The following is a 25,750-nucleotide window of genomic DNA, read 5'->3' on the forward strand; positions in this document are numbered from 1 at the left end:
TGTTTAACTCTTTCGGGCACACTATCATGTTTTTGTTTAAATTATAAAGACTTCCGCTGATTTAATCCATATACTTATGATTTGTTTACCTTTATTTTATAAACTGTTGGAGGCGAATGTTAAATCTAGCGGGTTCAAGTGTTATTATTGTGTCGTTTAGGTTCTTCCGATGTTGTTTATGACGTCGGATGCCAGTCACGTCTAGGGTGGGTTTCAGGGCGTGACAAATAAACGAGAGTTCGAAATATCCGCTATCAGCCGGATATGGAGGCGCCGATTTCGCTCATCACTAACTGAAGATTTCGTACCTATTTAGACTTATTAGGGTTAGGACTCCTCTATTATATAAAGAGGAGGACCCTTTTACTTTTGGCTGGTTCTTTCACACGCACAAGCATACTAAACAATACAATTTGATTTTAAGTGTTTATCAATCTCTCTAAGGGGTAGTTTGGTAGAAGGTATAAGCTGGATATCCCAGCACTAATTTTTATATCATGTTTGGTAGAAGATATAAATTTATCCTGAGATAAATTTATACCTTATATCAAATATGGTACAAAAATTAATGTTGAGTCCCAGCTTATACCTTCTTATCCCAGCTTATACCTTGTTATGCACTTATAATCCCAGGATAATTTCAAACATATAACAAACGACCCCTAAGTGTTCCACAACTGTTCACTCATTTACCACTGTGACACGAGCCCGGTTCCGAAGCCAATAAACCTGTTTTACGATTTTGCGTTTGATTTTGAACACCCCCGGTACTGCTACTACTGCTGAAGTAGTCATTATTACCTCAGTGCAGTATTTACATAGGCTAGTCCGCACTCTTCTAAAACCGAATTTGCTTCTCACACTTGTTACTCCCGAACTCGTTGAAGAATGAGAACCAAATCTATAGTTGCAGCGGGTTTCTTCCTGCTGCTGTTGATCCTTACGGCGTCGCATGGCTTCCAATCTGACGAACTTGTGGTGGACGATGAAGAGTTTGGTCTGGAAGGTGGAATCCGATCCCAATCCCGTTCCTCCAATCCGAATAACGTCAAACCTTCTTCCGTTCAGTCGACCCGGAAGAGATCCGTACCCGATTCAGATTCAAAGATCCAATTCACTCTTGAACATGCTTTCGGTGATTCCGACTTCTCCCCTGCCGGCACCTTCACTGCTCGCCTCAAATCTTCTTCCCATGGCTCCCAGGTCTTCCGTTAATAATTGTCCCCATTATTGTAATTATTACTACTTCCCCGTCCATTTTTACTTGTCGTGTTTACTAAAATTAAATGTCCACTTTTACTTATCGGAGAGATAATTTACCATTTCATACCTATTTTACCCTTATTATTAATTATTGAGATGGAAACTTCAAGGAATTATTATTGGCTGTATAACTTTTAAAGTCAAGTATGTTTGACTGATTTCAATTATTTAAATGACTTAGCAATAATTAGGGTGTTATAGTAAAATTGTTATTTTATTTATGGCTCCTTAAGGGGGTGTGTCAAGTCACTTCATGACAAGTAAAAATGGACGGAGGGAGTATTATTTTTGGTAAATGTCTCCTTAATTGTAATTTTTCGGAAACAGCCGTCCTACCTTGGTAGGAGTAAGGTCTCCTTAATTGTAATTATAAAAGTTGTTGGGTAATATAAAGATGAATTAATGGTCAAAAACATACATAAACTATCACTCTTTCCCTAGTTTCATACCGCAACTATCCATTGTTCCCTTTACCTACCTAAACTATCATTCCCTTTGTAATAAAACACACCTTTATGCTGAGTTTGCCTCCACACCCCTGGCCTCCCTTTACATACCTAGTTTAGGTAGGTAAAGGGAACAATGGATAGTTGCGGTATGAAACTCGCGAAAAGAGGATAGATTAGGTGTGGTTTTGACCATTAACTATATAAAAGATTGCAGAAAACAGATTAATATTAAGTAATTGTAGTTAGTATTATTTCTTGTAACTGTCTTCCTACTTGTAATCGTAGTTATTGGGTAATATAAAGATTGCAGAAAATAGATTGATATCAGTTTTTACTTAATCATGAAGCAAGTAGTGGTTTGTTATATCAGTTTACTTAGTAAGAGTAATGACTCTGTTATGTCATGTCCCTAGTTGTTTTTGAAACTTTTGGCCTGTCATAAATGAAGTAATTGTTGAACTGGTTGCACATAGTTATTAGTTCTGAGTTCTCATTAGATTTTTGGGGAATGATTAGCATTAATGCACAAGAGCCTGTTATTAGTGTTGCAGCAATTTTTTTTTTCTTCTTCATCTTCTTCTTCTTCTTCTTTTTTTTTTTTTTGTTTGGTTAAAGCAGTATTGGAGCAACTTCATAGCAGCTTATAAATAGGTTCTTTCTGTCTCTTAAATCGTGCTATGTTCTGTGATTAATATATTGTACAAGTGTTTTATTTCTCAGTGGTAAAACTTTTTAGGAGCCTAGGTAAATCTTTACCCTTTCTGAACCGTCGTTAGGTGTATTACTTCCCAAGCGAGTAACTAATAGGGCTGGGAACAAGTTGTGATCTGGCTCATTATGAATTTTCATTAGTTGTTTCTGCCTGTGGGATAATGGCTGCAAGATACAATAAGCTTTTAAGTTTTAAGGCAGTAGCAGCTACTGAAGAGAAGAATATGCGGTGGCTTCGGCTTATAGAAAGCTTGTGTAGTGAGTTACCAAGGTACTTTTAGCTACTTGTAATAGAGTTATCCAGAATCTTAGGTAAGTGCTCAAATTTCATGATGCCATATAAATATGTCTCTAGCATTCAATTGAGGTGGAGAAGAGGAAATCTCTATGGTAGGTTGAAGAGCTTCAAAGAGATCTCGAAAGTCTAATTGTGGTCGTTATGTATTTGTAAAGGATGTTATATTCCTATGTTTATTATGAATTGAATGAGTTATCAATTCAAATTTTCAGCTGGAGTTACTGATGGTAAAAAATGCATAGGTCAAAGCTCTAAACTTTTCTCATCTCCCTTCCATCTTCTTCTTTTCAAATCTCTTCTACTTCTAGCTTTTAACATGAGCAAATTTCTGTGCTTTCTCTTAGCCTCAAGTATTGTCCTCACAATTTTGCCACCATTTTTAGTTATAAAAAAAGGTCTATTCATTCCCACCATTTGTGGAAAAGCGTAGAATCACTGAGATACATGGCCTCTCTTGCAGTTGGACCTATGTAGTGTTCTGTATCATGGTGTAGCTAGAAGCCGGATATTAGATTTCTTATTGATTTAACCTTGCATTATCAATGTTTTAGTGTGAGAAGAGAAATGACAGATGAAGGATCTAAAGGCTAGAGAGCATTTTTTCCCCTCCTTTCTTTTCCGAAATTTGGGCCGAATTCAGCGCTTGTTATAAAGGAAGTATTTCATTACGGAGTTTGCGCTGCCATTGTTCTGGCTTTTGATCCGGTTGGAGATAAAACATGTGATTTATTATCTTGTCCTTGTAGATACGAAAGGTATATAGAATGTCTGCCTCTTGTAATTAATGCTGAGTCCACGATAACAGCATCAAACATGATTTCTCTTTTAAGATAGTAAGAATTGTACCTTGGGCACTGAGGAGAAAAATGAGAATGAAATACCACAAAAACTTTTAAACTTGATTTCCTAGAGAACTAGTAGTTGAATTGTTAGGTAATTTTGGTTTTTGGAGTTAGTAAATGGCCTAGGAATTGACATTTAGTTGGAAAATCTGAAATTAGTAAACGCATTTCTGAAATAAAAGCTGCATAACTAGCATAAAGGTGTACTTACTTGGCTTTCATGGTGGGAAACAAGTTCTGAACAAATTATGCTAAATCATTTTCTGCACTAGCAGCCTGAACAAATTCTGATAAATCACTTACTGCATTTGTGGATGTGTGTACAAAGTAATGATGCTTCCCAGGCATTGCAGAGGATTTTGGGGGTAAATGACTGTTCATGTGATTTCTAAGATTTCTTATTCTATTTAGCAATTGCACAATGCAAGGACAAGAAATACAGAAGATACAGTTTCCAGGTTAAGCACATAAATTTCAAGGAAGATTGTGATTGAATAATTGAACTAACTTGATTGATGATTGTGGTTGAGTGACACAGCCAATGTTTTGCATACTTTGACACTGCCTCATTGTGCTGTCAATGCAAGTATTTTGACTTACAAAAGAGGGGGGAATTTTACACTTCAAATATAAAACTCCTCCAGAAAACTGTTTTTCAAAGTAAAACTGCCTCTTTTTTTTTGCAATTTGTGACTGGAGAATTGTTCCGTTCATCATCACATGTCCATGCTAACTTTTTCTTTTTTTTAAAGGGAAAATAACTGTGCGTAATTTTCAAAAGAAAAATAAACAAAAAGCATGACAAGTGGTCCCAAATTGCCTGGTCTGGGTCAATCACATTTCTATACAGAATTTTTATATATATATATAAAAAAAAAGAGACAAGTTTCTGAATTAACTCCCCCCCCCCCCCCCCCCCCCCAAAAAAAAAAAAAAAAAAAAAAAAGGAAAACAAAAAGAAGAAGAGAAAGGCAGAAATGAAGCTACTCTACTGACTATTGAGGATTGTGGTTAGCTGATGTTCAGAAACTACTCCCTTTGCCCCAAATTAATTGTCCTTTTTATATTGAGTTGTTCCATAGATCATGTTACTTTCTAAAATAGAAATCAATTCTCTACACTTTGTAATACTTTTTCAATATTATATTAACAAGATGATGTGTTGAGCCCCACTTTTATTCAAATTCTGTAAGGCGTTAGATTATCTCTAGTTTAAACATAATACAACTTCAACTCTTATCTTAGTAGTCATTCCATATTAAATGGACTCGTAAATTTTGTTGGAGAGAGAATCCAATAGCTATGAAGGGTGTGTGTCTACAAGAGAGAGTATGTCTTCGCTGTTGGTTGCCTGTTTTATTAACAATCATTGCTTCGTCGCTTAAAGCGATGAAGCGAGGGAATATTGCTTCATGGGTGAAGCCATGCTATTTGGAGAAGTTTGCGCTTCAAATGGTGGTCCATGAGTTGCTTTCGATGAGAATTGGTTGCTTCTTTGAACATCAGCTTTGAGGAGTTGGATCAATATCCACAATATTGTATATTGGATGTTAAAATTAATTGTTTTAAATGCAATTTAATGTTTTTGTACTAAATTCATAGATGCTTGACATTTTCTTATTACCCGAAAATTGTGTGCTTCACTTCAAAGAAGTATGAACTTTTCTTCTCGCTTTTCACTTCAGCTCCCATGGATCTTGTCACTTCGTTTGCGCTTTTGGTTTTTAAAAACACTTAGTTACTGTATACCAATAGATTTTTGACATTTACTTGAGTATGTCTTGGATGACGTTTGACTTTTCATCGTCCAGTAATAGATCTTTGACACTTTCTGTAACAGACGCAAACACTGACAAAGCTTCGCTTCTCCAGAAATGCTTTTACTGGAACAGAGAAGGAGGATTTCAAAGTAATTCAATTTTCCGTTCTTACGAAAAGAATGCCCTTTTATTGTATTTGTGACTTGACATTGTGAATTTTATGTGATGCAGAAACTCTTGAAAGGTGATGACTTTTACAGAATAAGAGTACCATCCAATGTATTGAACCTTCCTGGCAGAGAATACGTTGTTTCCTCGGTGAAAGCAGTAAGTTTGGAGCGATTGTAACTTGAAGTATCAGCATTTTGTGATGTATAGTGTCTATACATTTGGAAATTCACAAGGAAGGAGTAGTTTGAAATGGCATGACGACTTTGCCTTTGTGTAAATTGATGTATGCCAATGCCTGTATGCCCTATGACATTGAATCTTTTTGATTGGTGCTTACATTACCCTATGACATTGAAGTCTTAGGGTTAAAAAGTTAAATATTGTGGTAAATGATAGAGTGTCTAAAGTTACCAATGTCAGAAAAAATGATAAGCAATTGTCTAGCAAGGGCATTTTATCTGTAGAACTTCTTTCAGGAAGAAACTTTCATGTGATTTAATACATACTCTCTAGAGATGTTTCCTTTTAATCTGGCAAGGGCATTTCAACCAGTAAAGTTTATTTGTTAGAAAACAAGAAGTTTCATATATGTGCGACTTTAATGTTGTAATTTAAGTTTTAATAGAAATATTGAAACTTATAATCTTCTTCCTGGTGCTACTATGTGCATTTTAGCCCCTTTTGTTTGCCCTAGGAAGATTATTCTGCTGAAAGGTTATATTGCCCTAGGAAGATTATATCATTGTGGATAATTACTTGAAACAAATCGAAAAATCCACGGTACAAAATAAATATCAATTTAAAGAGACTGGGGACTAGAGGTAGAGGCGGCAGAACAGCCAGGTTGCCATAGACTTTCATAGAATAAATTATTCATTGAGCAGGCAAGGGACCTCTTGAGAACTTCTTTTTCTCAAAGCTGTTTACATCTAGGGAAACAGAGGAATAAATTGAAAAGGGGGTAAACAATAACATTCATATTATGGCTTGTTATGCACCAGTTTTTCTGTTTTTCAGGAGGGACAATATCTAACTCGGGCAAGAAATTATTTATTAACGCTCTGGACCGCTTAGAATTTCTTTTAGCTTACGGCTCTCCCTTGTCACCCACATCCTTTATTCTCATTTTTTATTTTCCGTTTCAGACAATTGAATTTCCTTTCTGATTTGACTGATCATTCTGGTATTTTCTTGGAATACCGCAAGCTTCGAATGACATGCTCATCATCTAATTGCTATTACTGTTTTTGCCTCAGAGGTGTCTTCCTCGGGATGGTTTGGAGGAGCACTTTGTCATACATATGGTAATAGTCAACCCAATACTCATCACCTAAGTTGACTATTTTTCTGATATACTCTCTCCATTCACTTTTACTTGTCCACTTTGGACTTTTCACGCTGTTTAAGAAAATAATAAATGAAGCGCATAATCTACGAATTTACCCATATTAATTGGTGCATATTTTTATTGGATTTGAAAAAATGATTTGAAGTGAGTATTTAATACTACGGGTAAAACAGGAAGAAAAAAGTTGTCTTATCTTGATATGCGAATGACAAGTGAAAATAAAAATCTATTTTTGGAATAGTGGACAAGTAAAAGTGAACAGAGGGAGTAATATGTTTTTAACATTTCCCTTTCCTTCCCCCCCCCTTTTTTTTTTTTTTTGTTGGACGGAGCTGGTTAAGAATCTAATTTTGTCCTAGCTAAGAGCATTTGTTAAGCACTGCGGAAAGTAAAGAAAATAAGTTAAACTCAGATTTTTCAACATGACGTATTGCCTTTATCTTTCAATTTAGCATGCTTTGAATTTTGTATTGTCTTATAAGGGAGAGGCAGTTTACCTTGGCTAGTTTAAGTATTTTCTCTTGAATTTCAGTAAAGACATGTGAGGTCATAGTTTTTGTTACTATGCAAATTAATTAAATTGATACAGCGTACTCTTTATTTTTGCAAATCTTTTATTTTTATCCTTGACAAGATCCTGACTTTAATGTGTTCATTGCAGGACGGTGTGAATATTTTGGCTGTTAATTATGGTTCCCCTGGTGCATGCCAGTACCCTCGTCAATTGAAGTTTGTAAGTATTGATCATTAAGTGTTAGACCCCTATCCACCTTCCAACCTGCCCATCCTTTCACCCAACTTTTATGAAGCATATCACGTATGGGTAATCAGTATACCCAGATTTGAGCTTTAGATTTTAGATAGAGCAATGGATTGAAGCTTTAAGCTGTCTGAATGGTAAGTAACTTAAACTTAATTACCAATGTCTCGACAGTCATTCCAAATTTAGGCGTTCTCTTCTGAAAGATTTATTAATATCTAAAGAACTTTTACCAAAACCAAGCTATAGTAATTTGTCTTTTGAAGATTACATGGTATATTTAGATTTCCTATGGAAATCAGAGCTTCTTTTTCAAAACCTCTATATTTGCTGAACTGTTTAGACCCAATGATTAAGGCAAAATGATTTTTCACACCACTTTCTAAAAATTATTTTTACAAGTGAAATGTTCTATTGGAAAAAGATACTGTAAAGAATAGATCTTGGACCTAACTAAACCCCAAAAGCTAGCTCATGAGGGGAGGATTGCTCAATACCATATAAGGAGAACACCTATCCCTTTTTCATTCGATGTGAGACTCTTCAACATCCACCTCATACCCAAGTCTGGACATCTGGAGCGTGAGCAATTTAATATGGTGGCCCAACATCGGTAAACAAGCATTGGGATGGTCTCTGCTCTTATACCATGTAAAGAATGAATCTTGGCCCTAACAACCCCAAAAGCTCCCTTATCGCCGTAGAGGAAAAATCGGACTATTCGGGGGAGCTGGAGTGGGTAAAAGAGTGTACTCATTATGGAATTGATTAACAATATTGCTAAAGCTCATAGGGGCGTATCCGTATTTGGCTGTGTGGGTGAACGTACTCGGGAAGGAAATGATCTTTGCCTGGAAATGAAAGAATCTGGAGTGATTAATGAAAAAATGTTTTTGCAGAATCAAAGGTGGCCCTAGTTTACGATCAAATGAATGAACTGCCGGGAGCTCGTATGAGAGTTGGTTTGACTGCCCTAACTATGTCGGAATATTTTCGAGATGTTAATGAGCAAGACGTACTTCTATTTACTGACAATATCTTCCGTTTCGTCCAAGCAGGATCCGAAGTATCGGCCTTATTGGGTAGAATGCCTTCCGCTGTGGGTTATGAACTGACGAAGGGAGGATCGCATAAGACCATATAAGGAGACCACTTATCCCTTTTTCATTCGATTTGATGTGGGATTCTTCAACAGATACCAGCCCATACAAGAGGAATACAGTAGAGTAACCAGCCAATTATTTTGGCATAGCCACCTAGAATACTTTTCGTAATAATTGAGAAATCCCCAAGGGTTACTGGCACATGGTTAAAACTTGGTGGATAATGGGCCCTCAATATCTTGTATGCAGCTGTGTGCCAAAATATACGGAAAAAAAGAAGAAGTAAAATCTGCTAATTGTGGAAGTTCCTTTTCCCATCAGAAAATCTTCTATTTCTCCTCTCCAATTAGTCACATGATAGCTGAGAGATGATATCTCAAGCTTTGTTCTTCCAATTGAGCTGGCTTTGGACCTTCAGGTCCAAAGTAGATGTTTAAACTGTTATGCATAACCTAGTATGTATGAAAAGGTTGAACATTATTCCAGTCTTGTCACCTCTTTGGAACTGATAAATGGGTGGTCGACATCCGTTGTGTCTTTACCATGAAGTAGCTCCAAATTTGTATTTTTCTCTGCCTTATATTCTTATAACCAAGAGTCTTCGTTCTCTTCCCCATTTTTAGTAAATTCGAATCAGTCTGTAATCCCTTCAGTTCTTACATTCTCTGTCTTGAAATGCTTTATGAATTACAAGCAGTGTTATCAAAAGCGCAAAAAAGCTCTAAGGTCCTTTGGGGCTTTAAGTGCAAAGTCCAAATATAACGTGGGCTTTAATGAAAAAACGCGCAAATGAAGAAAAAATACAAATATGTATGTGTAGTCCAGGATTAATAATCATAAGCATGAATAACAAATATACAGACAAAGAAATTGAAAAAAATTACGATAAAGTGAAATATCGATTGTTAGTGCCGCATCTTCAGGATTATGCTCATTGACAAGGAAAAGTATGCTGTAGTCTTGATGACGACACTGAAGCCCATAAAGTGAGGTGAAGCGCTCAACATGTTTTGCGCCTTGCTTCAGGGCTTAAGCGCGCCTTAGAGAACCCTGATTACAAGTCTGGAAACATTCATCCCCTTCTCTCATCACGGCCTTATGGTTTCTGGAGATGCCAAAAGCGGTTGAAATTAGATCTTCAGAGGCCTATCACCATATTAATTTAGCCCCCAGAGTGAAAATTCTATCCCATCCCCTCACTTTAAACTTATACTCAGTTGGAAAAGAAACAAGTTGTTCTTTTTTCAACTCTTGTTTTCTTGTCTAAACATGTTTTTGATTTGTTATGTTTTTTGAAATGAAACTAAAGCCAAAAAGAAAAAAAATCTCAGAATAACCCACTTGCAGAACCAATTTTGAGCACTCAAAAACAAACAAACCATTGTCATGGTTGAGGCTTAACTGCGAAGGTATCGTCCGCTCTGTCCCAACCTTTGGGGTTTCACGGTTTTGTTCTCTTGGTTTTAACCCAAAAGGCGCCTCAATAGTTGAATCCTGAACTCGTCTTTTTTTGACCCCAAACTTTCCCCTCCCATTTTTAGTATGGAATTTGCCTAAGGTAAGTATCACAATGAGCTCTTTTTCGAGCTCAACCGCCCACAGTCCGTAGGTTGTTACAGGCTTAGAGCTACATCGGCCAATACTCTTTTCGTATCGTGGTTACTAAGTCTCACCAATCTATCCACTAGTGCTTGAACTTGAATAGCTAATGGCCTTTGCATAGGAACAAGATGGGCTAAACCGCCATAGATTCCTACACAATGCGTCACTCACAATGTTAGCTTTTCCTTGATACATTATATTGTATTCCTTTAAACTCTATCCATCTCTGTTACCTGAGGTTTAGATCTTTTGGGTTGAAAATATATTGCAGGCTCTTGCAATTTGTGCAAATCTCACAAGGTTCCTCATATATATACTGACACCATCTTTTAAGAACAAGCACTATTGCCAGTTTTAAGTCATGAAAATCACCTAGTGTTTTGTCTTTGTTGGGATTTGAACCTGAGACCGGTGTTTTGGACGGCGCACGGCGACAAAAGGCGACAAGGGCCTGCCTCGCCTTAAGGCGCGGCGCGCGGCGAGGCGCTCGCCTTTTTGAAGTGCGGCGCCAATAAATACCAAAAAATTAAATTTAATTGCATATGTAAATAATCAAAATCTCACTAGCAATAACATATTAGCAAATATTTCAATTCAAAAATTAAAAGTAGATAGTAGATACTAAAAGTCTAGAACTTGAATGAGTCAATGACTCAATAATTCATAAGTGACAAGACAAGCAACACTAAAATTAAAGCAATAGTGCAATACTAAAAGGCTATTCAAATTCAAGATCTTCAAGATTTCCAAATTCTTGATATCCAAGATTATCAACATTATATTGCTCCTCATCTTCTTCCTCCTCGGGCTCGGGTCTCGGTCTCAGTCTCGGACTCGGAGTTTTCATCAATTAAGCACCGAGACCGAAGTGAGCTTGTAGCAGTAGTAGCTACTCCTTTGCCCTTGTTATGTGACCTTGAACTTGAAGAACCGCCCTTAAGACCATAGATATTCTCCTAAACTACAGACGCCCTAGAAACAGTACCCCAATCAAGATCACATCCCTCATATACTAGTTCCTCTTCTTTATTTTGGGGGCATCCAATTAACCATTCATTTGCTTCGTCAATATTATCCAACAGAATTGGATCAACGGTATCGCCAACATCATAACGACGCCTCAATGTTCTATTGTACTTAATGTACACTAGATTGTTGAGACGCGATAGTTCAAGCCTCTTCCTCTTTTTGGTATGAATCTGAGCATAAGTTGTAGAAACTAATTAGTAGATACTAATAATAATGTATATAGAAATTAGAATATAATAAATCTTCTTCTCACATGTTCAAACACGCTCCAATTTCTCTCGCATCCGGATGCGCTACAAGTTAAACTTAATACTCTTATGGCAAGCTGTTGCAAGTTTGGAGTATGATTACCAAATACCGATCACCATTCAGCTATAAAAAAAAATTAAAGGTTTAATAATTATAAATAAGTCAAATAACTTAAGTAAAGCTATAAAAATAACTAAATCAACCCACTTATAAGGGGATGTTTTGTCTCTGTTTCTTATAGCCTGAGGCATACCAAAAGTCCCCAATGCATGTTTATACGTATGAAGCTCTTTGACAAGAGCATCTTGTGTTGCATTAGGGACCATCTTACCAACACATTCAAGGTAACCTTGCCACACTTCTGTTGATAAAGTCTTATTTTGATAAAAAAAGGGCAGCCCGGTGCACTAAGCTTCCGCTATGCGCGGGGTCCGGGGAAGGGCCGGACCACAAGGGTCTATTGTACGCAGCCTTACCTTGCATTTCTGCAAGAGGCTGTTTTCACGGCTCGAACCCGTGACCTCCTGGTCACATGGCAGCCAAGGCTGATAAAGTCTTATTTTGATAATTAGTGTAAAACATTCCCGGGTTCAAAACATGGCCTGCTGCATGCAAAGGTCTATGAAGTTGGTCCGTCCACTGCCGATCAATGATTTCGAAAACTTTCTCATATTGCTTCCGATCACCATGAAAACCCTTTTCAATAGCTTCTTTGGCTCTATCCATTGCTTCATAAATATAGCCCATTGATGGTTGTTTTTCTCCATCCACCAAGCCTCGCTACTATCAAAGGAGAACCAACTTTAAGTGCCCTAACAACATCATTCCAAAAAGATGTAGAAGTAAGATGTCTGACAACTTCTTTTCCCAAAAGTTCCTTTGCAAATCTACTTTCTGTCCATTCGGTTGAGAAGATCATAGTTCTCAAGTTTTTCTTTTGCATGTAAAAAGATTGCAAAGTTAAGAAGGCGGTTGCAAATCTTGTCTTAGCCGGTTTCACCAAATTTCTTTGGTTTGTATATCTTCTCATCATGTTCAACAACAATGGCCTCATTGCTATGTAAGAATGTATCTTAATGGCCTTCTGAAAAACTGTAAAAGGAATATTTTAGTAACTAAGTAAGCTAAGTAATAAGCATATAGTATAAGCTATAAAGAAAGTTAGAGCTATTTTTTTTCACCTGAAGCATATGGGTTTATTTTGAAGATGTCACCAAACATCAAATTGATACAATGTGCAGCACATGGAGTCCAATAAATGTGCGGGTACACACCCATTATCATGTCACCGGCTTTAACATTCTCGCTAGCATTATCGGTAACAACTTGTATAACTTTTTCCTGTCCAATTTGCTTAATAGTCTTCTCAAACAAGTTGAACATCTTGGTGGAATTTGTAGATTCATCACTAGCATCGACTGACCCAAGAAACACACTACCTAATGGAGAATTGACCAAAATATTGATGATCATTTTTCCATTTCGTGCTGTCCACTTGTCCATCATAATTGAACACCCAAACTCTGTCCATTTCAATTTATGTTCCTCAATAATCTCATCTATCTTCTCCACCTCTTTTTTTAGATGAGTAACTCTAATTTCGTGATAGGTAGGAGGTTTCATTCCTGGGCCATATTGTCCTATGGCCTCAATGTGTTTATCAAAACTTTTGTGATTTACACAATTAAAAGGGAGCCCTGCATCATATACCCATACTGCAAAAGCACTTATAGCGCGATCTCTTAGCAACTTCTTGGATGCATCAGACGCTGCCGTGCTACTGCTTCCCTTACCCTTTGATGTTTGCGGGTAATAAAGATTCATGGGACCTTTCACATTGGCAGTCCGTGCCGTGGATGATGCATTGGATGACATTTATTGAGTTTTTGAGAGAGGAGGCATCATTTCATCATCTTCATCAGAGAGATTAGCCAAGGATGCTTGGTGCAACATTTGAGTTTTTAACAACTGTTTACTTTCAACATACTTTTTTACTTCTTCCCTAATTTCAGGCGGACAAATTGTACATTTTTTTACATTTTTGTAACCACCAATCAAATGTTGTTTGTGTCGAGTAATTCCGCCATTGAAAGTGCCTCGACAAAAGATACATGTGACTGAATCTTTTGTTGGGCCTTTGGTACCATAATTCCAACCTATGTCTTTTTTGCTAGCGTCCGACGATTCCATTGAATTTGAACCTACTGTTTATAACTGTATAACAAAATTTAAACAATTATTGAACAGAAAAAATAGGAGCAAAACAGCCACTGCCTCACTGGTCCAAACAGAGAAAAAAAAAATAGAGGAAAAAACAGAGGAGAAAAAAACAGAGCAAACAACAGAGGAGAAAAAAACAGAGGGTAAAACCACAGAGGAGAAAAAACAGAAAAAGAAGAAGAGAAACAACAACAACCCAGTGAAATCCCACATCGTGGGGTCTGGGGAGGGTAGAGTGTACGCAGACCTTACTCCTACCAAGGTAGGACGGCTGTTTCCGAAAGACCCTCGGCTCAATAAAAGCATAAAAAGAAGTCAGATAAGGTTAAGAGAATCAAAGCGATATGAAATGAAATAATGCAAGCGACACAAAAAAGAAGAAGAGAAAGAAGGAAAAAAAAAACCAGAGGTGGCCGGAAATAGGGCTGTTGTCGCCGGAAAAAAAGAAGAAGAAAGAAGAAGAACAGAAGAAGAATCAGAAGTCGAAAAAGAAGAAGAAAGAAGAAGAACTGAAGAAAAAGAAGAAGGAGAAAGAAACATACCTGAAACCTTGAAGGAGAAGAGAGGAGGAAAACAAAAAACCTTAGCTGCTATTTTTATTTAAGTCCACTTCTTTTAATTGTTTTTTTTTTTAAAAGAGCTGCTCGCCTCGCCATGGCGCCATTAGCGCCTTTCTCGCCATTGGCGCGCCTTTTGAAGGTCTGCTCGCCATGGCCAAAAAAGGCGCAGCAGCCTCGCCACACCACGCCTCTCGCCAAAGGCGAGAAGGCGCTCGCCTTTAACAACACTGCCTGAGACCTCGTGGTTCTCAACCCACTTCATTGACCACTAGGAAAGCAATTTTAACACAGATGTTGTGATTAAACACTCCTTGAGCTTTAAGAAGCTCTCCTCATAAGGAGACAATTGGAACTTAGCCCTCCGTACCTCTTATTGCAATTGTGGGTCTAGGCCAGCTCGGGACAACCTCTATTTCTTGTTGGTCCACGCTGATCCCATTTTTAATGAATATGACACCGTTATTGAATCTAGCTAGAATTTGCATTTGGAGAATTTAGCATACAGCTAATGTTCTCGCAATGTGTACAGTACCATCTGTTAGTGTCGTACATGTACAAACTGCGAGCATATACCAAGATATTATTACAAAGTTATCCATATCTACCTGATTCTGAAGGTTGTAGGATCGTTAGCCAACTCAAACGGCATACCTAAAAAGTCGTAATGCCCATGTCATGTTCGGAATGTAGTCTTCAGGATATTACCTTTTCGGATTATCTCAACTGATGGTAGCCCGATATTATGTCAATGTTGCTCCCAAACGCACATGCAACACGCAACACGCAAGTAGACGTGGTCTTTCAAGTAATAAAGTATGAGTAGAGTATGTTAATATTGATTAACTAAACTAGAGACTAACGATTTCCTAATTATTAAGCGAAAATAAAAAATCAGTATAATTTTGGGTGATTTAAATCTAAACTAATAATTAAAATCAAGAACGACATACATTAACAAATAGCAAGAAAAGCAAACTTGTACACTTTTAAAGAATTCACAAGATGCACCCAAGGGTGTGGTCTAGTGGTCAATGAAGTGAGTTGAGAACCATGAGATCCCAGATTCAATTCCCAGCGGAGGCACAATCACTAGGTAATTCTTTGCATCTTTTTAAGTCTTGGTGGACAAAGTTATCTGGTACCTGTGTTGGTAGGAGGTAGCAGATACCTCATGGAATTTGTCGACGTGCGTGCAAGCTATAGCATGGACATGACAATTGAGCTAGGAAAAACTGAACCAACCCGAGATGAATATATTTTTCTTATATACTTTTAAAACTATATAGGGTTTCCTTAAAATATATGTCGAGAAATATTTAATAAAACTATTATAGTAAATTCATTTTATTTACTTGAAATAATGCTTGATTTTGTTTCTAGCGTGCATGATCACTTTTTTTATCAAGTGTTGTTGAAATACTTCAATCCCCTTGTTGTTCCATATTCAGGAGTCAAGATCTATTACTCTTATATCTTTCTCAATCTTTGGATTGTCTTTAACTGTATTTCATAAAATTAAATGGGGCAAATCATTATTTAGGCTTCATATTGATCTTTGCATTTAATAATTATTAAAGTTTGGTGAAGGTTGAAAGCATAAATGAATGACAGATTATTATTTGATTAAAAAAAAAAAATTATCATGTGGTGTTCGTAGAAAGGAGAGATGATTGGCATCTTCCCCGACAGGGACAGGGACAGCCTTAGGAATTTACCTGTTACAACACATCCGGTTATGGCTTCTCTACTCTGGTGGATTTTACCCCAATTTTTCCATATAAAATAAATAATTATCATGTGTTACAAGTTTCTACCATGAAGATATATCAATAGATCATGTATTCATCATTTTAATCAATTCTTACTCAACATATATTGACTTATCAAAACTTTATCCATAACTCGTACAAAGTAACAATGAATTTATATTTTGTGACAAAATCAGAAAAACCTGACTAGTGACAACACCGAAAAAATCAAAACCGAACAAACCGATCTAGTTGTTTTGGTTTGGTTTTGGTGAAAGCCAAACCAAACCAACCATGAAGACCCCTATCTACATGTATTTGTGTGTGCCCCACCGCAAGTACTACATAGGAGTTGCTTGTGTGGCCTGTCTGGAAGATGATTGATCAACGGATGCAGGTGCAGTCCGTACATTCAACCTTTGTCCATGTGCACCCTTTGCTAGAACTGATGCCTCTCCAAAGGAGCTTGTAGTCCTAGCCTTTCTTACCTTGCTCCCCGGATGCTCTTCTTCCCCTGCCTCTATCTTCTAACTCTTCCCTGCCTGTATCTTCTAACTCTCTAGCAAGGCCAGTAGCTACTCCATGTGATAAGTCATTCATCTTGAATGGCATCTGTCATATAATGGGTCCACTAATCTGGGAATAGATCTAAACATTTTGGCACTCTCATCTCGTACCAGGTGGACACATAGCGTGCCAATCTGTTAAACTGTTAGTCATACTCTGTCACACTCATATCTCCAGTCTGTCGAAATTTCTCCGAACTCAATAGCTAAGGCCTCACATGGTTATAAGCGCCTTTGAGAACTTGTTCCATGCAACGGTGGAGCATCAGTAGATCTACTAGAATGGAATGTCTTAACCAGTGATGTGGCCTTTGAGAACTTGTTCCATACAACGGCGGAGCATCAGTAGATCTACTAGAATGGAATGTCTTAACCAGTGATGTGCTACATCACCCAATTCAACTGAACTCTCCTATGTGATACCCATGATATTGGTCGCCTTTCGAATACCCTCGAGGAACTACTGAGCCTCTATTACTAACCTTTTCAAAAAAGGGACTACTGAGGGTCCTCATCTGCCTTAGACCCGGTGAGAGGAGTTTTTAGCTTAAAAAATTCAATCACAAGTGCGTCCGGATCCTCTAGTACTTTGTCTGTCTGCCTATATGCACCTCTCGACTCTCCATTTGAGCCTGCCCGGTAGCAATCTCACCTGTTGCATTCCCTATTGCGTCTGATGCATCCCAACTGGGGCTGTCTCTGGTACCAGAGGAATTGGTGCCTGTTGCTCCTTTACAACAACCTTCTCTATATGACGAGCAACTCCAGTGCCCTGGTCGCTCGAATTGGGTTCGACCTTGGCCCCTACACGTCGTGTGGCACGACCCCTGTCTCAGCCTCTGTTTTGACCTCTAGTGGGGTTACCCTGCCGTCTGATGCCACCTCTGGGCCAACGGTTGTGTCTCCTCTTTCAGGTGTAGCTGATGCCCTAGTTCTGCCATATCCGTGAAAGCAATTTAAACGTCTTAGAGTAGCTGTATATGCATCTAATAGCCTCCCGCTTATAAGTCTGGCGCACAATATGCCCATAATGAGACTATACCCAGAACTGCTTCATGACTCATAGAATCCTATGAAAACTAAAGCTCTAATACCACGATTATCACGACCCAATTCGAAGCCATGACCAGCACTAGGGACTAATCACGAAACAACTTTTTAACCCCTACAACCCATAAAATAAACAAAGTTTCCCCTATTCTAGGGCACACATATATCAGCTAATGACACAAAAAAAAGGGGGCAGCCCGGTGCACAAAGCATCCCGCGTTAGCAGGGTCCGGGGAAGGACCGCACCCCATGGGGTGTGATGTAGGCAGCCTACCCTAATGCAAGCATTAGTGGTTGATTCCACGACTCGTACCCGTGACATGATTTTCAAATACAACAATCACAAATATAACTTCAAAACAAGTAACATTATTAACATCAGGCTTAATACATACAAACCTCCCCCAATTGCACAGCTATCTCTTTTACCCACCCTTTCTTTTGCTCGTAATCTTGTAGACGTCATATATCAATATTCTTTTGAAATGGTCACATATATCAATATCTGTAGCTAGTACCTCACAATTCCACATAGCAGGCGTATTTTTCCCAACAATTCAAGCATGTGAATCGTTAAAAACTTGTATTTGAGGCCTATTTTCTTTTTCCTTTGTTTTTTTCCTTTTGTTTCCCTTATTGGATTTTCATGGTTCTGGGGAGGAATGGGATTTCATGTAACAACTAATAAGATGTTAATCCTGTGACTGATATTAAGTTTGGTGCTTCTATTTCAGCCTGCGAAATGGTCCTTTAACTCGCATACAGTCCTAAAACCTACTGAGCAGGCACCCAGGCAAGTCACTGTAATTTTTTATTTTCCTTATTTTTTTGACATTGTATCCTCCTTTTGCATAAAACAAGTTACAAGTGGTAACAAATCAACTTAGATAAGTAGATTATCATGATGCTATGCATTTTTTTATTTTTTGGATGCTATGCACTATTACCAGGGAGTTCATATAGACTAATAATCTCCGTAGGAGAAGCCTCAAGTACCTGGCTGTGTTTCACACTGAACTTGTCCTATCATATGAGACTGCATTCTTTTCAGAAATGATCTACTGGATTGTGTTAGTTTTGCACCATTTGTCCTCAAAAGATTGTTGTTTCTCTAAGGCACTCTTATTAAACTTTGAAGGAGATTTCACAGGAACATTATAATTTAAACATTTACATCTGAAAATATTTCCAACGTGTAGTATCTTTCTTGTAGTTTCCAAATACTTGGATTTTATATTGAAAATTCAAATATATCCGGTGCACTTTAATTGATTGATTTGAGTATTGAAAAGCAAAATATGTCAATTTTGACAGGAGGGGTGGGGCATTAGAGAAATCTTGTTTTCTCCTTCTGGGAAACTTAAAGAAATGGCTTGGGAATAGTCTATCAGATGATTATGTCCCTACTTTTAGTACAAGCATTACAGATATATTTGTTTGAGTTTCTTCAGAGCAGAAAAGGAAGATTCAGCAAAGCCGAAGACATTAGTGCAATTTTTCCATGAGCTATGTTGCTTTAGTTGCTTATTTCCATGAATTCATGTCAGTACTTCTCATGAAGTAGCTAAAATTTAGTTTGAATGTTAAAGCTAGTTACTTTTTTGGGACAGAACACCTGTATTTTCAGAAGCTGTTATTGGTGGAGAGAATGTAGAGGGCGAAGAAGTGCAGCCTCCAGAGAGATCTTTCTGGGCTAAATATGTGAGTCTGATTGAAACAGTTTCTTGTAAATCGTACATACCACGTTCTCATCTGTTACCCTTTTCTTGTGATTTTTATTTCAGTGGATGTATTTGATCCCTCTCGGACTCATTGTTATGAACGCCATGACCCAAGCTATGAATATGGCTGAAGAACAGACTAGTGGACAAGCAGGGGCTCAAGGACAACAAGCAATTGGTGCTCAACGTGCTCAAAGTACTGTGGTACGAAAAAGATGATGGTGAGTAAGTTGAAGGTTGTTCAAGTACATTTGTGATTTATGTTCATTATCTATTTATATTTCCATAGAATCTGAATAAAGCCCCAGGTCCCCACGACTTCGAGGTTGCTTTATGCCAAAGGATGTGGCCTTACACATTAATTATAAATTGTATTACCCCTTCTTAGGTGTCTACCAATTATGTATATGTAGTTCTGAGTATTATTAAATTACAGCAAAATTTTAATCATGATTTTGTTTTTCAATTTTGTTCATTGTTTGAGATTTCTTCTAGTGTCTTTTTATGTAATGACTAGTTGTCTCAACAAGTTTCAAGTTCCCAAAATTGAATTTTACCTTGAAATGGACATGTATGCAAAAAGTAAAACATAATGATTGCTCATCCGAAACATTGACCAACTTTTATGGTTGCAATGTGCACTTATACGTTCTACTTGAACGAGACAGCACAATATGTCTTAATTGTGTGTGGCATTTCAATTTCTGTTTCTTTGAACTCTTGGAGAGATAGCATATATCTTGTTACGGGCTGCCTTCATTGTGCCTTGGCGCCCATAACCCCGCGCGCCCTGAGCGGGCCAAGGCAGTGCTAGCCGCGCAGGCAGTGCTAGCCGCACAGGCAGTGTCAGCCCACAGGCAGTGCCAGCCGCACAGGCAGTGTCGGCCCACAGGCACTGTCAGCCCCGCAGGCAGTGTCAACCGTGCGGGCGACGTGCACCGACATGGGCTCCGACGGACGGGAGTCTACAATCATCTTAGATATGTTGCATTGCATATCCTAAGAGTAGCAAGGAAGTTTAGCAAGGATCTGGGATGAGCCCACGGGTCGTCGACGGACAAGTGGCCCCGTGCGAGCCTGAGTGTCAGTCCCGAGCGTTTCCGAGCTATGGATGGAATCTTGAGATTTCGGGTGAACACACCCTTCCTAGGATGTTATGGAAAGTGCTTACCAAGTTTGGCGTCATTTGAACATCATTTACCTAAAGGCTTGACTTAGCCAAGAAGCAGTGTCAGTGTCAAAGCTTCCTAAGGCTATATCTCGTTCCACGAGCATGGGGATGAGATGAAACTTCATGGAGGAGTGAAGGAAGTCAAGAGAAAGAGTTAGGAATAGACGGCGCCTCATGTGGAGTTCGAATCATTGAGAAAGGCCAAGTGGGATTCTCGGGCAGAATCATGTCCAGTGGGCTTTTCTTTTTAAAGCATATATAAGGGGGGCACAGGTGTCTCAGCTCAGCCAGCCTCCCCCGTGCGTGCCACCATCAAGCCGCACCAAGTGAGCAACCTTGAGGGCCAACCTCAAGGGCTTGCCTAGGCATCCCCAAAGGGTCCTAGGTACCCATACGAGTTATGCAACTCTATGGGCTTGGCCACAGGCCAGCGTTGGGCGCCCAACGAGGGCCGGAGGCTTGATGCATGGACCGATCATGCCCTGCGGGCTATCCTTGGGAATGAGAAAGCCCTCCGGGCCGATTGAACACTCGAGGTACCTCTCTTAAGAGTCTCGTGTGTTGACTTGTGAGCGTGGCTTAGGTTCAGCCTTGCGAGCAAGGGTTCGTTGGCCTAGACGTGCAGTCGTAGGGCGACGCTGCACCGTGCAGGATGGAAGTATGTCGCGAGGGCTACGTTTAGCAATGCCTCATCATAGGCATACTATAAAGGACACACATGACAAAGGCCAAAGATTCAGGAGTTGCCCTATTCGGGCGCTGCACCGGCCACGTGCACAGGCACCAGGCCAATGTCAAGCTTGAGGATTGGACTGTGCGCGCACCAGCGACGCTCAGCGCCAGGCGAGGGACTGTCATGTCTGTAGCAAACCCCACCCCAGGTGTGTGTGCAGACAAAGACCCAACATATGAAACATATGAAACATGCCACAGGGGCATACTAGTAAGGCAAGGCCAAGGCCTTGACATCGACCCAGCGGCACCGCTGAAGCTAAGCCTCCGAAGCCATGGGCACAAGGTCGTGCCATGAGTCCTGGGACTATCATTAGGCTGGCTCGTAGGCCGCCTGGACTACGGGCGCCGCACGGGCCATTAGTGTACCGGTGACACTATGAAGGAGGCGGCCCGTGACAATCTTTATAGGTTGCTTCTAAAATTTATGCTGCTGGTTCATCTCTTTTTTTGGTTGTTTTGGGATCTTTTGATTTCCTTTCCGAGAAAGGGATTGATGTTTGCAGTCTATAGTTGGTGTTCTCTGAGAAACATAGGGAGGGCGTGGAGTGTGTTGATCGGCTCGCCATTACTCTAGCATAAACCATATCTGACTTAAAACATAATTTTTTTCTCTCCAGATTGATATGATCTGCCACCAATGACTCTCTACCCGTTCAGAAACCCTTGTCTCTTCTTTGGTATCACTCACCTAAGATAAGAGGAGAAATCTTCTCAAAATTCCTTTGTTTTATCTTCCTGTATGCTGTAAGGGCTGATCATATGCATTCTACAAGTGGTTGATTTCCCAACTTTAGCTTAAAAATATTTCTCTCCAGGTGTCTGCCATCAAGGGCATTCTATCCATTCAGGAGCTCTTATATTTTCTTAGACATCATTCACTAATAGATGACAAATCTTTTCGAACCTCCTGTGTTCTACACCTATGAGCTCTTGGAAGAGAGACTGGATTTTAAGATTGGCTCCCACTTTTTTCTTCCAATAAGAAAAAGGGATATGCTCCACATAATAAGGAGGCTGAAGAAGTTGATGACTACTACGCTTCCATTCCGTCTTCTAGGTTCTGCCGAAATGTTGCATTATAAATGAAAAAAGTAGCTAATCTCTAATATGCCTTTGCTCTTTTTTTTCCTTTTTTTAAATGTTTTTATCTTGTAGGTAGACCTTATTACATGTAGAGAAGTAGTCTCAAAAGACCTATGCTCTCGTGGAATCGTTGTGGCTTTTGCCAAGGACAGAACATAACTGAAACCAAGGATCCATGTACACAATACCAATTAAATTAAGAATTGTCTTTTTTTTTTTTTGCGCGGATTGCCCTTCATCTGGGGTGGTCTTTAATTTTTGCCCTTCAAATTGGTGGTCTTTAATTTTTGCCCTTCGCCTAATACCCCGAGGTTGTGGGTTCGAACCCCAGCTCAGTGAAAATAAAATAAAATTCGCAAGGTAGAATTTTGCTTCAAAACCCTGCCTTAAGGCAGGCGAATCCAAACTCTACCTTGCGAAATTTTTGACTGAGCGGGGGTTCGAACTTGAAACCAAGGGATTTTTAGCGAAGGGCAAAAGTTAAAGACCACCAATTTGAGGGGCAAAAATTAAAGACCACCCCCAGCGAAGGGCAATCCTGCAAATCGCCCAAGAATTGTTATGCTCAAAATTAGTCCAATGTTTGTTAGGATTCCATTTATTTTGTTTAATGACTGCATATGAGTGTAGGGTAAGTGAGATCTAGAGAGTCTCTAGTTCCCAAGAACCCTTGATTTGCCTTAAAGTTGAATTATCTAGTTTTTGAATGAACGGGACATAAAAGGAGCGCAATGGATACATAATGCATTGCTTTTTATGAAGCGGAGATGACTCAATCCTTTTTTGGTTCAATAAAAAATAAAATATATCACATAATATATGGCTGTTGGAGTATTATATTTTCTGCGGAACAACTTTTTTTGTAATGAACTCCTGTTAGCAGAAACTGTCATATTACTAAATACTCCAGTTTTCTTGTGGCTTTGATAGTTTAAAGCACTTTTGGGCTCTCCCCGTTCGATTTCTTTTTTTCCTCCTTTTGAGTGCTTGTAATTGACAAGGGGTGCATGTGATTACTAGTGGTGGCTATGTTATATATATGCACTTGTACTGACATATCTATGTGATCGGTAATTTCAAACTTCTCTTGAAGTTCTAAAGCAAACAATTGTTTGATTCTTTGTGCTTTGATGCCAGCATCTTGCAGATCACCTGGATTTTCAATCTTCAAGATGGTAATATTGCGGAACCAGCCCCGGTGGTTCTGATTGAATATCGACCTTGGAGATGCTTTTGTGGTGGGAACAATTAACCTCTGCAATGATTTGTGGGTAGTAAGGGCATCGTGAGTCATCAGTATTTTTTGATTGACATAATCTAAGAAAGTGGTCGATGTGCATTTTCTTCCACACTACTTTTATGGAAGATATTGTAGGTTTTGCTTGTTACATTTGTATCCATCTTTGAGTGTCTTTGAACAACTACTATGAGGGATACTTTAATAGGATGATGGTAGATGTAAAAGATAGGTCTATAACCTTGATTTTCAATAGTAACGTACTAATTTATTTGAAGTTAGTATGTTTCCACTTGAAGGGTCTCTCTTTTCCTACTGTTAACTTCTTTGTGAATAATGATTAAAAATTGTAGTCGTCGGTCAAAACCTCTTAAGAATTTTGGCACATAGTAAATTTGATTGGCTAGTAAATTTGATCGGCAATAAAGCATTTGTAAGAAGCATTTTTCTTGAAATGTTAACGTTGTTTCTCACTCCGCCGAATATACAAAACGTTGCTAAAAGTACAGCCGTTGAAGAATAAGAAAACTAAGAATAGGGAAGAGTACAGCAAGTTTGTATAAGTACTTATTACAAAAATGCACTTGACAAATTTGAAGTACATAGAAAAATAAATATTAGTAATAGAGCTTCATACTATTGCCTGAGACCGGGTTGCGTCGTTTTTCCCATCAAGCACGCACGACGTGAGAAGCATCCCGGGATTATCTGGGGCATGGAGGTGAATGGTGAATTGTATCTACCACTTTCATGTCTTGCAATTTTCTGCCCATTGTTGGTGCTTAACAATCGGTGAGATCGTTAATTGGCCTTGTTATGATACCATGTGAAAAACTGTAGAAAATTTTAAGGAGTTTTCCTATTTAGCGTGTTGAGAATAAATGAAGGCATACAATGCATATAAACAAATTGTAGAGGTTAAGCAATGTGATAGGAGAAATTTTGTTTTGTTTTTGTTTCAGAAAAAGGAGCTAAAACAGGGGTTCGCCGTGGATGAGAGAAGACGGTAATTTTGTTTTGTTTGATCGTTTCCTTTTCTTCTTGTTTGAACTTTTGTACACGCCAACCATTCACTATTCCAGATATTTTCTGATCTCTTCACTCTTTACGTTTTTTGGAAGCTCTGGTGATTGGTCTAATAAAAACTTGAGGACGACAATCGTCAAAGAAAACAAAATGCTAGTCTACTCATCAAGACACCCAAATCAAATACGTAGTTCTTGAATGATAGTTGAATAATTCGACTGATCAAGTTTTATATACACTAACTCTTGCAGTTGTGGTTTGAGGTTCAAGATTAAGCTAAAGACCCATTTGAAGTCCACCTTGGTAGGGGAAAGTTTTCCTCCTCAGAATTGTCTTGAGAGTAGATGCATGTAGATGTGTGTCTACGAATATAAGAGGCGTAGTGCAAGCACAAATAATACATTATCTTATAAAATAGGCTTAATGCATATGCAACCCCTAAACTAGCTTCTTTTTTCCGTTTTGACACCTCAACTAAGTGTTATTCCTATTGAACCTATGAACTTGTCCTCAAGTGTGTCGATCAAACCCCCTAAATCTGACTTTTCTTAGAAGCATAAATTAAATTGGGGAAATGAAGGTGGAGTAATATTTTAGACATATGGTAAGCTATTTTTTAGGTCATGGATGTGTCGGTTTCTGCTGGTTCTGCTCTTCCACTGTCAGCCTGATTAAGAGATACTCTTTTTATCCCTCTCAATTACTGCTAATCTTAGCTAAAAGATGGCATAATTAAATTAGAATATATATTAGCATGTTGCTACATTGAAGAAGAAATACTATGTAAGTCGGATTGTGTTTGATAGACACACTTGAGGATGAATTTAGGGGCTCAATAGGAACAACACTTAGTTGAAGTGCCAAAATGGAAAAAAGGGGCAAGTTTAGAGGGCCGCATATGCATTAAGCCTATAAAATAAAAAGAGTAATAAATAAAAGGACGAGAGGAGAGGAAACGAGAAGCAACATTTTTCTTTCAATTTTGGTGTATTTGTAAAAGGGAGGCAAATTTTTTATTTATAGAAAACCTTGCCACCTCTCTAACCAA

General features: G+C 38.6%; 1 protein-coding gene and 1 non-coding gene across 6 annotated transcripts; both read left to right on the forward strand.

The window, feature by feature from the left end:
• Window positions 1–678: 678 nt before the first annotated feature.
• On the forward strand, window positions 679–23,974 carry LOC132615384 (uncharacterized). Of its 5 annotated transcripts, none has more exons than XM_060329988.1 (9): window positions 679–1,203; window positions 5,404–5,472; window positions 5,555–5,650; window positions 6,751–6,798; window positions 7,504–7,575; window positions 18,464–18,522; window positions 19,340–19,430; window positions 19,514–19,686; window positions 23,577–23,974. In XM_060329988.1, exons 1-8 carry the CDS (start codon window positions 889–891, stop codon window positions 19,667–19,669), a joined length of 906 nt encoding a protein of 301 aa, XP_060185971.1. In that variant the 5' UTR covers window positions 679–888; the 3' UTR covers window positions 19,670–19,686; window positions 23,577–23,974. The 5 variants fall into 5 exon arrangements, with proteins under 5 accessions (XP_060185971.1, XP_060185973.1, XP_060185974.1 ...); XM_060329990.1 differs by having other exon boundaries at window positions 23,587–23,974; XM_060329989.1 differs by having other exon boundaries at window positions 680–1,203; window positions 19,514–19,671; window positions 23,587–23,974.
• Window positions 16,013–16,139, forward strand: LOC132616389 (U6atac minor spliceosomal RNA). The gene has a single exon (XR_009573173.1). It is a non-coding gene; the product is annotated as a U6atac minor spliceosomal RNA (small nuclear RNA).
• Window positions 23,975–25,750: the final 1,776 nt, after the last annotated feature.

Source organism: Lycium barbarum, chromosome 10 (genome assembly GCF_019175385.1).
Source record: "Lycium barbarum isolate Lr01 chromosome 10, ASM1917538v2, whole genome shotgun sequence".
Lineage (NCBI taxonomy): Eukaryota > Viridiplantae > Streptophyta > Magnoliopsida > Solanales > Solanaceae > Lycium > Lycium barbarum.

Bases quoted from the DNA above. Each gene is read 5' to 3' on its own strand.
- LOC132615384 (XM_060329988.1), top strand. From the start codon at position 889: ATGAGAACCAAATCTATAGTTGCAGCGGGTTTCTTCCTGCTGCTGTTG. The intron at 5,473-5,554 runs GTAATTCAATTT...TATGTGATGCAG, and splicing joins CAGAGAAGGAGGATTTCAAA to AAACTCTTGAAAGGTGATGA. The intron at 5,651-6,750 runs GTAAGTTTGGAG...TTTTTGCCTCAG, and splicing joins TTGTTTCCTCGGTGAAAGCA to AGGTGTCTTCCTCGGGATGG.